The 12,916-nt window shown below is 46.7% G+C and overlaps 1 protein-coding gene across 2 annotated transcripts in view; it reads right to left on the reverse strand.

Annotated features, from left to right (window-relative positions):
- Positions 1-12,575, reverse strand: part of PID1 (phosphotyrosine interaction domain containing 1) — an 82,435-nt gene extending 69,860 nt beyond the window's left edge. The window contains exon 1 of one of the 2 annotated variants that reach the window (XM_072344416.1): positions 12,462-12,575. In XM_072344416.1, coding sequence (XP_072200517.1) covers positions 12,462-12,491 — 30 coding nt within the window. In that variant the 5' untranslated portion in view covers positions 12,492-12,575. Of the gene's footprint in view, positions 1-11,559; positions 11,721-12,461 lie in introns of those variants that run through there. The other variant, XM_072344417.1, reaches the window with a different exon arrangement.
- Positions 12,576-12,916: the final 341 nt, after the last annotated feature.

Below are 12,916 nucleotides of genomic sequence, written 5' to 3' on the forward strand. Positions count from 1 at the left end.
GGCAACAGAAACAACGCTGCTTGATTTTAAGGAAAAGACGAAGCCAAGCACTGGTGACACATCTGCTGACTGTAAGAAGCTGAACAACAACATTAGAGCATCCAAGAGGATGTCCCCTGCACTCCTTCCAGATTATCTTTTTTCCTGTGTAACAATATTGTAGAATAAAATGTTACCAAATGTAATGAAATTGAGATGTTCTAATATATGAAAATAATGTCCTAAGCCCTGAGCTATTAATTCTGAAGAGCCGTGGGCTGTAGCTTATCATTATCATCTAGAAGCGAAGGATGGCTGTAACAGCCAATTTCATTTCTCCCCAGTGACTGAATCATGTGCTAGCTAAATCATTTATTAATGTCAAAGGCTGACATTTTTCAATTAAGATAATGAGATTCCAGAGGCTCTGGCCATCTGAACCCTGTTTGTGCACACATCTTTTACCAATTAAAAAGCATATATATAACGAAAGGAAGCAGCCTGACTAACTGATATTACTTAAACTGAGTACTAAATACTAACAATTTAGCATTAATCCTAACACGTATCTACAGCTGCATTCCAGGAATAAATATTTATGCTTCTAACCACATGGTGTTGGGGTTAACAGGGGGTTAACAAGTTATTAATCAAAACATGAACATTAGAAACTGGAACTGCCTGAAATCACCTCACTCCCTGAAACTGCCTGAAATCACCTCACTCCCATTGCAGCTGCTTTGATGAGGGCCATGCAGCCTTTGTCTGTCCCAGACCCCAGCAGATGGACACAAAGCATTTCAACACCACGTGGAAGTTCAGTAAAATCACATCAGAAAAACAGCACGGTACCAGGTGAGTTGGTCCAGATGTTGCTGAGAACTGACTTAGACTCCACATGCTCTCTTCTACCCTTATTTGCTTACAATTAGTTCACAACATACAACGATGAATGAGAAAAGCTTCGCTCTCTGTTGACTTTCAGGTGTACAAAGCCGAACAGCACTGAATATTTCCTAGAACAAGCTCTGTGTTGGTACACAGGATCAGGTTAAAAACCGCTGTGGAGCAGCCAGCCCAAGGAGCACATCGCAGAGCAGTGCTCACAGCTCTAATGAAAGATTCCCTATCTTCAATCAACCCATACCACTGCCTGTTGACACCTACTAACTGGGGTGCTACAGAGATGCTACTCTCATTTTTCCAGAAACGACCAGACAGCCATAACAACTCTGCTGTCCACAGCTCTGCAGCACAGCTGCAATGATTAACAAAGACCAACCTCGTTAAAAGACTCAAAACTCACAGCATCACTTCGCTGTCTATAAGGGAAGCCATGTACAGTACCATCATTTTTGAAAGCAGACATTTCAGTCTGGTTTTGTTGAGCCATATATTGAGTTGCAAAACTTAGACATGAGACCAGATTTTAAATTAAATGTCTTAAAACAAAAATAACAACAGCAAAAATTAACCTAAAAAATAACCAGATCGATATAGGAATATTAGGGAAGAATATGCCAGCACGTTCCTATTATCCTTCATACAGTTTAGAGAATACGAAAGAATTAGAACAGTGGTTCACTCAGGTTGAGACAGACTGCTCACCAACTTTAGCTCTGTAAGGAAACCCAGGGCTGGCATTTTAAACCCTTTGAAGAAACAAACAGATGAAAATTTAATGAGAAAACATGAAAATAAGAAAAAGCATCAGAGAGAGACTCACACATGAGAAATACATTCTCACAAATGAGAAATACATTTTTCAACTGAAACCTGAAAACATCTGCTGAAGGCAGCCCACAGCCCTGGGGAGGGCAGGAGGCAGCCGTGGGCACAGCAGGGGCTGGGCGAAGAGCCAGGGATGCTCCAGCCTGCACCTGGGGACCCAGCACGGCACCCACAGACCCCAAACCACGTCCCCTTCCATCACAGACAGGAGGAGCTGAGTGGCTGCCAGGTTTATTAACGCACCCACAAAAATTTCATGAAGTGGTTCTCCCCTGCCCCAAAGCAAACAGCTCCAAGCTCACAGCATGACACAGACGTTCCGGTCGGATACGTAACAGCCCCTTATCCAAACAGCGCAGGGCTCAGTCGCCAATGACCTCAGTAACATAACGCGTTCCAAAAGGGGTAATACAGAAACACTCAGTCTGGCTTCCCTAGACATTGAACTCTTTCACAGTCACATGTATCTACTTAAAATTAAAAAAACCAAAACAACAACAAAAAAAACCAGGTACGATTTGGATGGTCTCAAATACACACACAGTTTCTACTTAAAGGAGAAGAAATCCAGAGCAGCTCCACTGACATTAGCAATGCCATTTAGATTTATTCCGACATTATCAAGACCTGAATTTGGACCAAAAAAAGATCCACAGATAGATAGACAGGGGCAAAGTTTATCCCCACATGAACAAAATGACATATATTTAGACATTAATGGCTTCTGAAATTCTCTAGCTTGATACAACATCGGTGATTTAAATGCCAAACCACATTCACTTCGTTTATCTTGGAAAGCTTCACGTACACGTAAGAAAACCCTCAAACCATAACAGAGAAACTAAAGGTCAGACTGTTACTTTCAGAGCCGGCATAGTAAGCTGCAGAACAAACCAGTTACGGACATTTCCCCGGTTAATGCTCCTCCCTGCGTGTGGCTATTTTTCTAATATCATGTAAGCAGCCACAAATAACTTCTGCTGTTGAGAAATAAAAATCCTAAATGGAAAGGACAACATAAAAGCCCTCTGGAAATCATTTAACAATATTTGTGTTTCTCATAGCCAGCCAGAACCGAGCTGCTCCAGTGCGAGGTTTCTGCCGACAAGGCTGTGGGCTAGGCCGTCCCCAAGCCCCACTGGTGCCCAGTTGGCAGCTCCCCCACAAGAGAACATCCAGTTGCCATACATGCAACAGCTCCACATACCCATGAAGCATTTCACGTTGGTCCAAAGCCTCTCTTGATGCTGATAAAGATGCCTAGCCATCTTCACCAATCAAGATTCCGCTGCAACCCTGTCTTGGGCTCAGACACCCAGCAGCAGCTCTTCTGGCCATGGGGTGCAATTCCTCATCCAGAATGTTAAGCAATACAAAAACCCCACTTCCTTGCAATGGGGTGACTCCTTGGAAATGTGCATCCCAAGCCAGAAGCAGTGGGACTACAGAGGTGAGGCACAGGGAGACACATGCAGCCTCAAAGCAACTAGAAAGAGGAAATGGAAGACGGCAAAAGGCAGCAGGAGAATCCAACCACGGCTTCTGCAACCTTTAGAAATGTGGAATTCTTCCTTCCATATCAAGTCAGGATTTTAGAGATACAAGCTTAAAACGTTGCCCTTTGAAAATGTTACACATCCCAGAACCAAGCTTCAGGGCTCTTAAGTGCCTCTAAGCACAAAATCAAAACAAAACATTCACTCAAAGGAAAACACTTCCTAACATTCGCTATAAACCACTGAAAAGTTATATTGCCATCTCAAATGGCAAGATAAAAGTTAATGGATTCAAAGGCATATCCCTATGTGCTGAGATAAGGCTGCACTCTTAAATCTAAGTGATTTAGCACTGATTTATCAAAGCAAACTGCCCAACACCGTAGAAAATAGAATCCATTCCACAGACCTCGGCACTGACATTCCATCAACATGAGAGAGACCAAACCAGGTATCTCAAATCAGCTTGCAGCTGCTGTCAGCTGGCCTCAATGCCATGCTCTAATGCTAATCTGGCATTGCTGCACCTGAGCTCTTCTTTGTTTAGGGTACACACACACCAGCTGTTAGGGTAATGACTGGCCAGCACCTGGTCTTCTGCAGGGTGAATTTGGTCCTCCAATTAAACACTAAGAACTCATATAAAGTGGAATTTATGGAGTTACATTCTTCAGAGCTGAACATAAATGTTATTTTCATTTGACCTGGAGCTGTGGAAGATAAACAGATACCCTGATACCCCAATGAGCAGAGTACCAAATCCTGGTAGCACATAGCCCAGGAAAACCCATAGCTTTCTGTATGTTCCAAACTGTCAAGTCTGCTTCAGAACAGATTTGTAAATAACACCCATCTCACATGTGATATTAGTTCTTTTTCCTCTTCTCCTCACCAACATCCTAGCTGGTTTGTTCCTATGATTTTCCCAAAGACTTTTACAGGGATTAAACCCTCTCCTTCCTAAATCCATGTTCACCTCGTTCTTCAGCCCTTGACAGACTACCTCAGCCAAAGAACAGACAGACAAGCATCTTGCTATCTTTAGAGATGAGCCTTCACCAGCCACTGAGGTGCATTTCTCCCTAGAAAGTGATGGTGCTGCAAGGAAACCATGCTGACATTCAGGCGAAACCCAAAACACCAGCCAGAAGCAGCAGTGGGGCAGGGTGCAGGCTGAAACCAAACTGGACTGTGCTTAGGTAGTAGTCTGTGGATTTGCTGCTTGCTCCATGGCTCCTTTTAGCAGGAGCCACCAACGTTATCTTTCCTATCAGGGTTTTCCCAAACACGCAGTACCAAGCTCAATGGTTCCTTTCAGCAAAACTGTAGAGAAGAACAGTGTAAAACTTTCAGAATATCCTTCCTTCTGATTCTAACCCAAACAACAGAGCCCAGCTGTGTAAACCGAAGCCTTCACAGACCCATGCTGCACAGCCTCCTCCTAAAAGGCACCAAGACAAGATTCAAGCTTCTACTTTTGTTGTTGTTGTTGTTGTTGTTGTTCTAAGTTATAGTTACAACTGTATATAGTTACAAATGATTTAGTGTCATTCAACCTGCTGGAATTGGACACACAGAAAGCAAAATGGATACTTCAGAATATGCAAGACAGGCAAACATCACAGAAACATCTCACTTTGCATTCCACACATATACGCAAGTGCTTCTAGGTCTGGGTTCACCTCTGCCTTAAAACAGCTTCACTCAGCCCCCTGGCATTCTGAAAGCCCTCAGCTGCAAAGCACCACACTGCATGAGTGGCCAAGTTTTCAGAAGAGCTCAGTCCACTGGGTAAAAAGCTCTCTGGAAAAGCCTGGCCCCAAACAGAGGCTCTGAATACTTGGAAACATACTCCTGGGTCATTTTGAACACTTGAAACAAAACTTATGGAATATCCATCTCTCAAACCCAGAGGGAGCCTGGAGCAGGAAGAAAGAAGCGGCTACAACTTGAGCTCCAGGACATTTAATTAACTTTCTATCTGTTTTCAGTGCTCTTGGCAACTCTCACCAAATATATCTGCAGAAAATGTTTTCACGTGAGGAGCCATTTGAAAACCATTCGGCAAGGCACAAACCCAACACTACAGAGGGGCAAAGCAGCTTCAGTGCCACAGCGCTGAGAAGCCTGCACTCACAGCACAATTCAGTCAATAAATGTTTCCTCAGTGAGGTGGGTGACAGTTAAGGCAGGGGAGGCTGTGAAGGAACAGAGGCCAATAGCAGGCATGGCAAAGAATTTTAAGTTTCCCCACTTGCACTTGAGCTATTACCAACAATAACTGGCTCGTCAGAAAAAAACAGTTACCATTTAAAGGCTGCCAACAAAAACAAGCATTGAGGTTCTTCGCAAAGACCAACACTTTGGAAGCCAGCAACGAAGTGCTGAGATAAGTAAGGATGAGAGCATCAAAATCAACCTTCTGAGTTTGTGTGCAATTTTGTTGAAACACCATCATCAAAATAAAGAGATATTAAATATCAAAAGTCATAGAATCACAGAATGGTTTGGGTTGGGAGCAACCTCAAACATCAGCTAGTGCCAACCTCCTGCCACTGGCAGGGATGCTGATTGCTAGATGGAGTACCAGCTCAGGCTGCCCAAGTCCCCATCCAACCTGACCTTGAGCACCTCCAGGGATGGGGCACCCACAGCTCTCTGGGCAGCAGTGCCAGGGTCTCAATGCCCTCGGAGTGGAAAAATTCCCACACACAATACACAACTTTATTTTTTTCTTTTATCCCTCAAAGATTTTGTGCATCAGGATTTTCCATTTTCAATATTCAGCAAGAAAAATAAATCATGAAAGGCCAAGTTTGGTCTTTTCACACTTTACAATCTCCCACATAGAAAATCTTTGCTCAAAGTATTTTATGCACTTAATCAGGAATGACCCAGCATAATAACATCACCTGTAACTTCCCATCTATTATTTGAAGTGCAAATAAGTTCAATTATTATACATGAAAGCACTGTGCAAAAGAAAGAGAGTATTAAATCTTGCTTGAAGGGATATTCCAGCTCCACATCCAGCTCTCAGGCTGGGCTCTCACCCAGCAGCCACCACCATGCAGACACAAGCACGAAGCCCCTGCAGCCCAACTGAAGGCCTGCCTTCTACAGACCACACGTGGAAGGCAATGGCAGAGCTCTGGACCTGCCACTATTAACTGTCCTACTGACCGCCATCAAGGAACAGAAAGAAAAAAAGAAAAAACCAACACAACAAAGCAGTTATGATGCAGAACTATTTAGACTGAATGCTTTGGGCTTTGACTGCCTTTCTTCAAGGAAACCATTGATTTTTTTTATTTTTTATTTTTTTTCTTTTTATTTGTCTTGGTCATCAAACAGGCTGTCAACTTCATAAACAGAAACTAGTAGTACACTATAAATGAACCCTTGATCATTTCCCAAAGGACCTTCCTCAAAACAGTCGCTGATTTTGATTTTCTTTTGGTCATAGAATGCTTCCCAAAATTAGCATTTTTCCAGAGCCATTCATTTTCTACAAAGAATAAACAACGCAGAAAAAAGGCACAGGCTAAGTAGTGCCAGATGAGCTCGCTGCATTTCACTGAGCTTTGTTTGAAAGATCTCTGACTGCTGCAAAGTTATAGTAGCAAACTGGTATAAAAACTTTGATGCCTTGAAAGATTTCCTGAAGCTATATGATGCCAAAACACTGGGCTGTGAGACTCCCTGAACATTTGCATCCACATGACTCAAGCTTAAATTTCAAATACTTTTCACTTTTTCCTTCTGACATAATATTTAATAAAACCAGAGTTCAGTAGTAGTATCAGCCCTGCTATACATGTCTTGCAGCAGTTTCTGTCTAGACAGCTGTTTGTGTGCTTTACACTTAAAATCTGTTTGTGTTTGTTTTAAAGAGGAGTTATTCCATATGCTGCAAAAATTTGAAAAAAAAACAGTGTTGACTGACTGCATCCTGCATTTTTCAGCAGACACGCATCTGAACGCTGCAAATATAAAAGCAAGATGAGAAGCTGAATTGAAAGCACCAATAGCATCTAAAATGATGTTACGTTTAAGCAGATGCAGAGACGTTGCCATAAAACTGGTGGCAGAGACACGCACACCGCAACCCAATTACCTGGAAGTCAACGCACACTGCGCTCTGCACAGAGCTGGTTTTTCTTCAGGGAAGGGTTTCAGTGTTCCTGAAACAGGAAAGGTGTTTGATGTGTACCCTTGGCGGTAGTGGAGGCATATAATCTGCACGTATTTAGCTACAGTCCGCCATCCCCAAGTCTGAATATACCAGTAGATTCAAAATGCATGGTTATGGGGCACAAGGAATCATAGCAAAACAAGCAATGCTGCCTGGGAAAGCAGTGTTCAAGGGGGGCAGAGGGCATGCAGCAAGACCCCAGCACCTATTTTTACACCTACTTTAATCAGTAGCTGAGTTTTTACTGCTGTGTCCAAACGATGCTGAGTTAAATAACATCAGGGACTCAAAAATTATTGGAAAGCAATTCCACAGGAACATATTTCCCAAGGACTTTGCAAGAGCTGCACAAGTTGCAGAATGACCAAACTAAGCCTTTGAGCACAAGGAGTCAAACATGCCCCAGCAAAGAAGGGCCCTGCATCCTGCCTTATATCACTCAACTCACTTTGTCACACTCAGCTACCTGCAACCACCTCTCACTGTACTTCACAGTGCATTTTAAAACGTTTGGAACTGTGCTTAATGAAATAAATAAATTCTAGTAGTATGAGAAAACACTGCAGCCATGTGCTATTAAATCTCTATCCAGAAACAGCCCAAAACTGCAGGCTTTGGTAAGAGGATCAGATTTCCAGGTGATCAGGGAGAATCCTCACCTGGCTGCTTACACAAACACCACTCAGCCCCAGCAGCTGCTGGATGGTGTGGGAGTACAGGGACAAGGGGTTTCTCTGGCTGCCCCTCCAGCGGTATAGGGCAGGAAGCAACCAACTGATCAGCCAGAGGCAACCACTCACCCAAGTAAAGCATCTGAAACAGGCAGCAGCACAATGTGGAATGTGAGCAGGTAACACCGCTTCTGTGAACCCAGCAGCAGTACAACGCACAGGGCAGGAGCGAGAGCCATCGCTACAGTGAAGGTTTGGCACAGCTCTGCACAGGGATGGCCAGGGTTACAGCACCGCTGTGTCTCCGGCTCCTGCAGAAAATGTACTTGGACACAGTGATCCTCTGCCCACATGTGCTAAGAGAAGCAGAGAGACTTATAAACAGGACTTACGGACAGCCTGAACTTGGAAACTATGCACCCCCTGGGATTTATTATCTAGAAACAATGTCTGGCATCAAGCTTCCAGGAAAATTTAGGTTTCAAAGCAAATACCAGTCATCTAGCAGACAGGCCAGTGGAACTCTCCTAAGACCTTGGTTGTTTTCAAAAAAACACTTCTGAGCCCTCACAGGAGCTGCACTGTGGCCAGCAGCTCCAAAATCCCATCCGCAACCCTCACATCCCAAAGCAGGCACGGAGGGTACATTTGGAAGTGATTTTAAATGAAGATTTCAGAAGAGTTTCGGCTTTATTTCAGCCAAGGACATCGCCACACACACTAAGACGAATATCAGGCAGCCTTGCCTGTGACCACCATGGTGCTCTGCCACAAACATTGTGACAAGCCCATGCACAGATGGCACAGGGCACCCATGGCTGAGCCTGGCAGTCCAAGTCAGCAGAGAAGCCCTACCATGCACACAGCATCCCAGAGCTGGCTCCGGCAGATGGGGCACCCACATGTCTGCTGCTTTCCCCCAGTATTTGCTTGAACAGAAACCAGCAACACTACTGCAGAAATTAGAGCAGGAAAAGTTTTCATAAGAGACACAAAGATTGTCTCTTTTACACTGAGCGTGGAAAGATCATAGTTCCTTTAAGCACCACACAAGAGCCTGCTGATACCCACAGCACACCACGGACTTTGGAGAAAATACCTGTGACTGATATGTCACTAAAGGAGAAAGAATGGCAAAAGGGGAAAGGGAAGTAACTGCTGAAGAAAACTGGTATTGTATCTTCCAGGAAATTCCAGAAATCTGGATATTTACATTTTTCTTGCTTATTCTTCAAATCCATTGAATTCCATTAGGTATTCCATTGGGAGCCTGCTGAGATTTTTGTACGTGCTCAGACAAAGCCAAAAACTTCAGCCCAAACCATGAAACTTGACAGGAGTGAGTGCATTTGGAGTACATTTTACATGAGAAGCCTCAGACCAGAAACATGCAGTCCTGTAACATGCTGTGTAGGACAGAGGCAGGAGACACACACAAGAAACAACCACTACATGCCTGCAGAACAAGGCAGGTGCCCATCACAGCTGTCCTCATCAGGAAGAGCAGGGCTGACCCAGGCAGCCATTTCCACGGCCAACTCAGACACTCTCGTACTGAACCAGGCCAAAAGAAATACAGAGAAAGATGAAAATATTTTCATTGCTTTTTTTTTTTTTTTTTTTTTTTTTTAAATGCACAGAGCTACAGAATCACAGAATGGCTGAGCTTGGAAAGGACTTTAGAGTCCTTAGAGTCTCATATACCTCCAGCCCCTCTTCCATAGGCAGGGTTGCCCCCACCAGCTTAAGCTGCCCAGGACCCCCATCCAACCCAACCTCAACCACCACAAGAGATGGGACATCCACAGCTCTCTGGGCAGCATTGCCAGGGCCCCACACCCTCTGAGTAAAAAATTTCTTCCTAACATCTAACCTAAATCTCCCTTCTTTAAATTTAAAGCCATTCCCCCTTGTCCTTTCACCATAAGAACATGTAAAAAGTCCAATCCCCTTCAAGCACTGGAAGGTACTGTAGCATGGACTAATAACAGAACTACACTTTGCTACAGCTGGAGGTTGATGCAAGATGCAACTGGGTCACAATGACATCATATAGAATGCATGAAAACATCAAGCAAGCATCTCCTGCTCCAAAGTTCCTGCACTCATCTATCAGTTTGATAAACAACTTATAAAAGACATTGCTGGAATTGCTATGGTCACCCCTGAACAGAGCTGCTTAACTGTAACTTAGTGTAACTGTAACTGTAGAATACCTGAACACAGAGTGCAAGGTATCAATTCTATCCAGCACTGCAGTACCCAAAGAAACCCTTTCTGCAGTCAAGATCCCATGCTCAGCACCCTCCCTACTCATGATGGGGAAGCAGGGTCCCCACTCAGCACCCTGGTGGCACAGAGATCTGTTTCACATCATGTGGGCAGTGGGACAAGGAGAAGAACGTAGGACACCTGAAACTGCACTGTGATGTTGACATGGAAAGAAGGGGAAAAAAACACATATTTATGGTCTTGCACAACTCCCCGTGGGAGGGATGGGCAGTGCTGCCAGCTGCTCTGGCCAGGCTGGTGATGTGCAACACAGGTCTTCTTGGAGACAGACACAGACATCAAGCTCCTTCAAATGACAGCATTTCAAATTAAAAATGAAACAGAAAAAGGCATTCAAACAAATTGGGAATATTAGTCTATCGCCCACGCAACTCTGGCTCGTGTGTACATGGCTTAGGATCCAACTTTCAATTATGAGATCGCATGCCAGTGACTCAGAGCACCCTTCCTCCTTGGTGGCACGCTCTGCACTCACTTTGCCCGCTGCTCACCATGTTGCTATTTAACATCTTGTCTGAGTGCAGAACTCCTAAAGGCTGGCTTCTTGCAGCTTCCCAAGACTCTCCCCTCTTCCCATTCCAGGAACTGGCAGAAGTCAAACACATCATTTAAAACTGCAGGTTTGGATCGCGCTGCCTTGTTTTTTGATGGCACCTACAGCTCTTCACATGCTTCCCCAACAGCTCCCAATGACAAGAATTGCACATACATGCACTCAGCATTGAGGGTAACCTGGGCTGCCCAGAGCCTTCAGCTAGAGCCAGCCAACAAAAAGGCACACAGGTGGGTGCCCACTGCAAAGCAGTGGCCTCCCAGGCACAACCTCCCCTGCCTATGGGCCTCCGCTGCCGAGAGTTACCTCCAGCAGCCCTAATTCCCCACAGCATGTGGTCATGCCCACAGCTATGGGATGCAATAACTTGTCCTCAGGGTCTGTAATGCAACACACGCACATCAGGAAACTGAATAAGACCACAGGGATAACCTCGTTCTACGTAGTGCAAGCACCCAATTCTTGTTAGCCTTCAGTGCTCATGTTGGCAGTATCACCTGTTTGTTACATTGAATCTCCTCAAGTTTTAGTATCTGAGTGCACAAAGGGGCTCAGAGCCAGGCCACGCGACCCAGGCAGCACGTCACTACCGACCCCACGTTCCCCTCTCCATCACCCTGCTCCATTTCTTTCTCACCTTACCTGCTGTGTGCAGCCTCGGGTCCCTCCCCCGCACCATTCCTCAGCAGGTGCAGCAGCTGCACAGCAGGTCCAGCGTCCCTGCTCCACACTGGGTCACCTCTCTGCCTGCATGGGGCACCCAGCAGCCTCTGGCCAGCACAGGGAAACAAACTGCTCCTAGTGCCTTTACATAACACTCGTGCTGGAATTCACAAACCGTTGCTCCTATCCACTAAAATCAAGTTCCTCATCTCAGAGAAAAGTACGCCTTTCAAGAGAAACACCTGTTCCCGTTCCCAGCTGGTGGTGATGGCAGCTCACAGACCTGCTCGGCTCTGCTTTAGGACCAACTCAAACCAAACCCTTCAATGTTCTGCTTGCGGGTATCAGAGCAAACTCTACGTTCCAGTTGCCGACGCAGTGAGGACCTGCTGTCGGCACGCAGCTAAGTCAGACCTTGCTCGGAACGTCCGCTAGTCTCTCAGCAGACACTTGCTTTGCAAACTGTACGAAGTCGACGCAAAGTGAGTTTGATTTCTCCTCGCTTTGCGCCCGTTTCGCATCTCACCCCGATTTTATTTATACGGAGACACGCACAAAAGCAGACATCAAGAAGAGACCTGGCGCCCGGCCGGGCGGCTCGCACCGTCCGGATCCGCACCCCCGGCCCCGCTCCGCTCCGCTCCCACCCCGCACTGCTCCCGGCCGCGCCCAAACCCACCGGGCCCGCAGCGACCCGGGTGGGGGCGGCCAGCACCGAAGCCCCTCTAGAAACCGCCAGCAGCGGGGCAGCCCCCGCGCGGCACAGCACGGCACGGCCCCGGCGGGCCAGGGAGAAGTTGCGGCGAAGTCCCGGTACGGCGGCAGAAGGACGCCCCACCAGCCCCGCCGCCCACCCGCGGTCTCACCCCTCCCGCGCCTACCTGCAGCCGCTCCGTGGCCGGCTGCCACATGGTGCCGGGCGGCGGGAGGCGCTGCCGAGCGGGCGCCGAGCGCGGCTCTGCCGGCCCGCTCCGCTCCGCCCGCCGCTCCGCCCACGCTCCTCCCACGCGCGGCTACCGCGGGGGCGGGCGCCACGCGCGGACTCGCGCTGCAGCGACTCCGCGGATGGCGGATCGGTGCGCGCGGTGCAGGCGACGCCGCTGGGGGCCTCCTGCGGTGCTTCCCTGGAGGCTGCGCGCTGCACCGCGGGGGAACGGCCGTGCCGGGAGGTGCAGCCTCTGGGGCCGAGCTCAGGAAGCGATCGATTAAATTGGGGTGACTTCATGTCACGGCCTCACCGACATGAGGTCATTCTTACCCACACTTTCTAATATTTTAATCCCAGCATCATTTTTATGGGCTATCTGAGCTGTTTTGCATTAGAGCGGCTCTGTGC

This window comes from Excalfactoria chinensis, chromosome 9 (genome assembly GCF_039878825.1).
Source record: "Excalfactoria chinensis isolate bCotChi1 chromosome 9, bCotChi1.hap2, whole genome shotgun sequence".
Classification (NCBI taxonomy): domain Eukaryota; kingdom Metazoa; phylum Chordata; class Aves; order Galliformes; family Phasianidae; genus Excalfactoria; species Excalfactoria chinensis.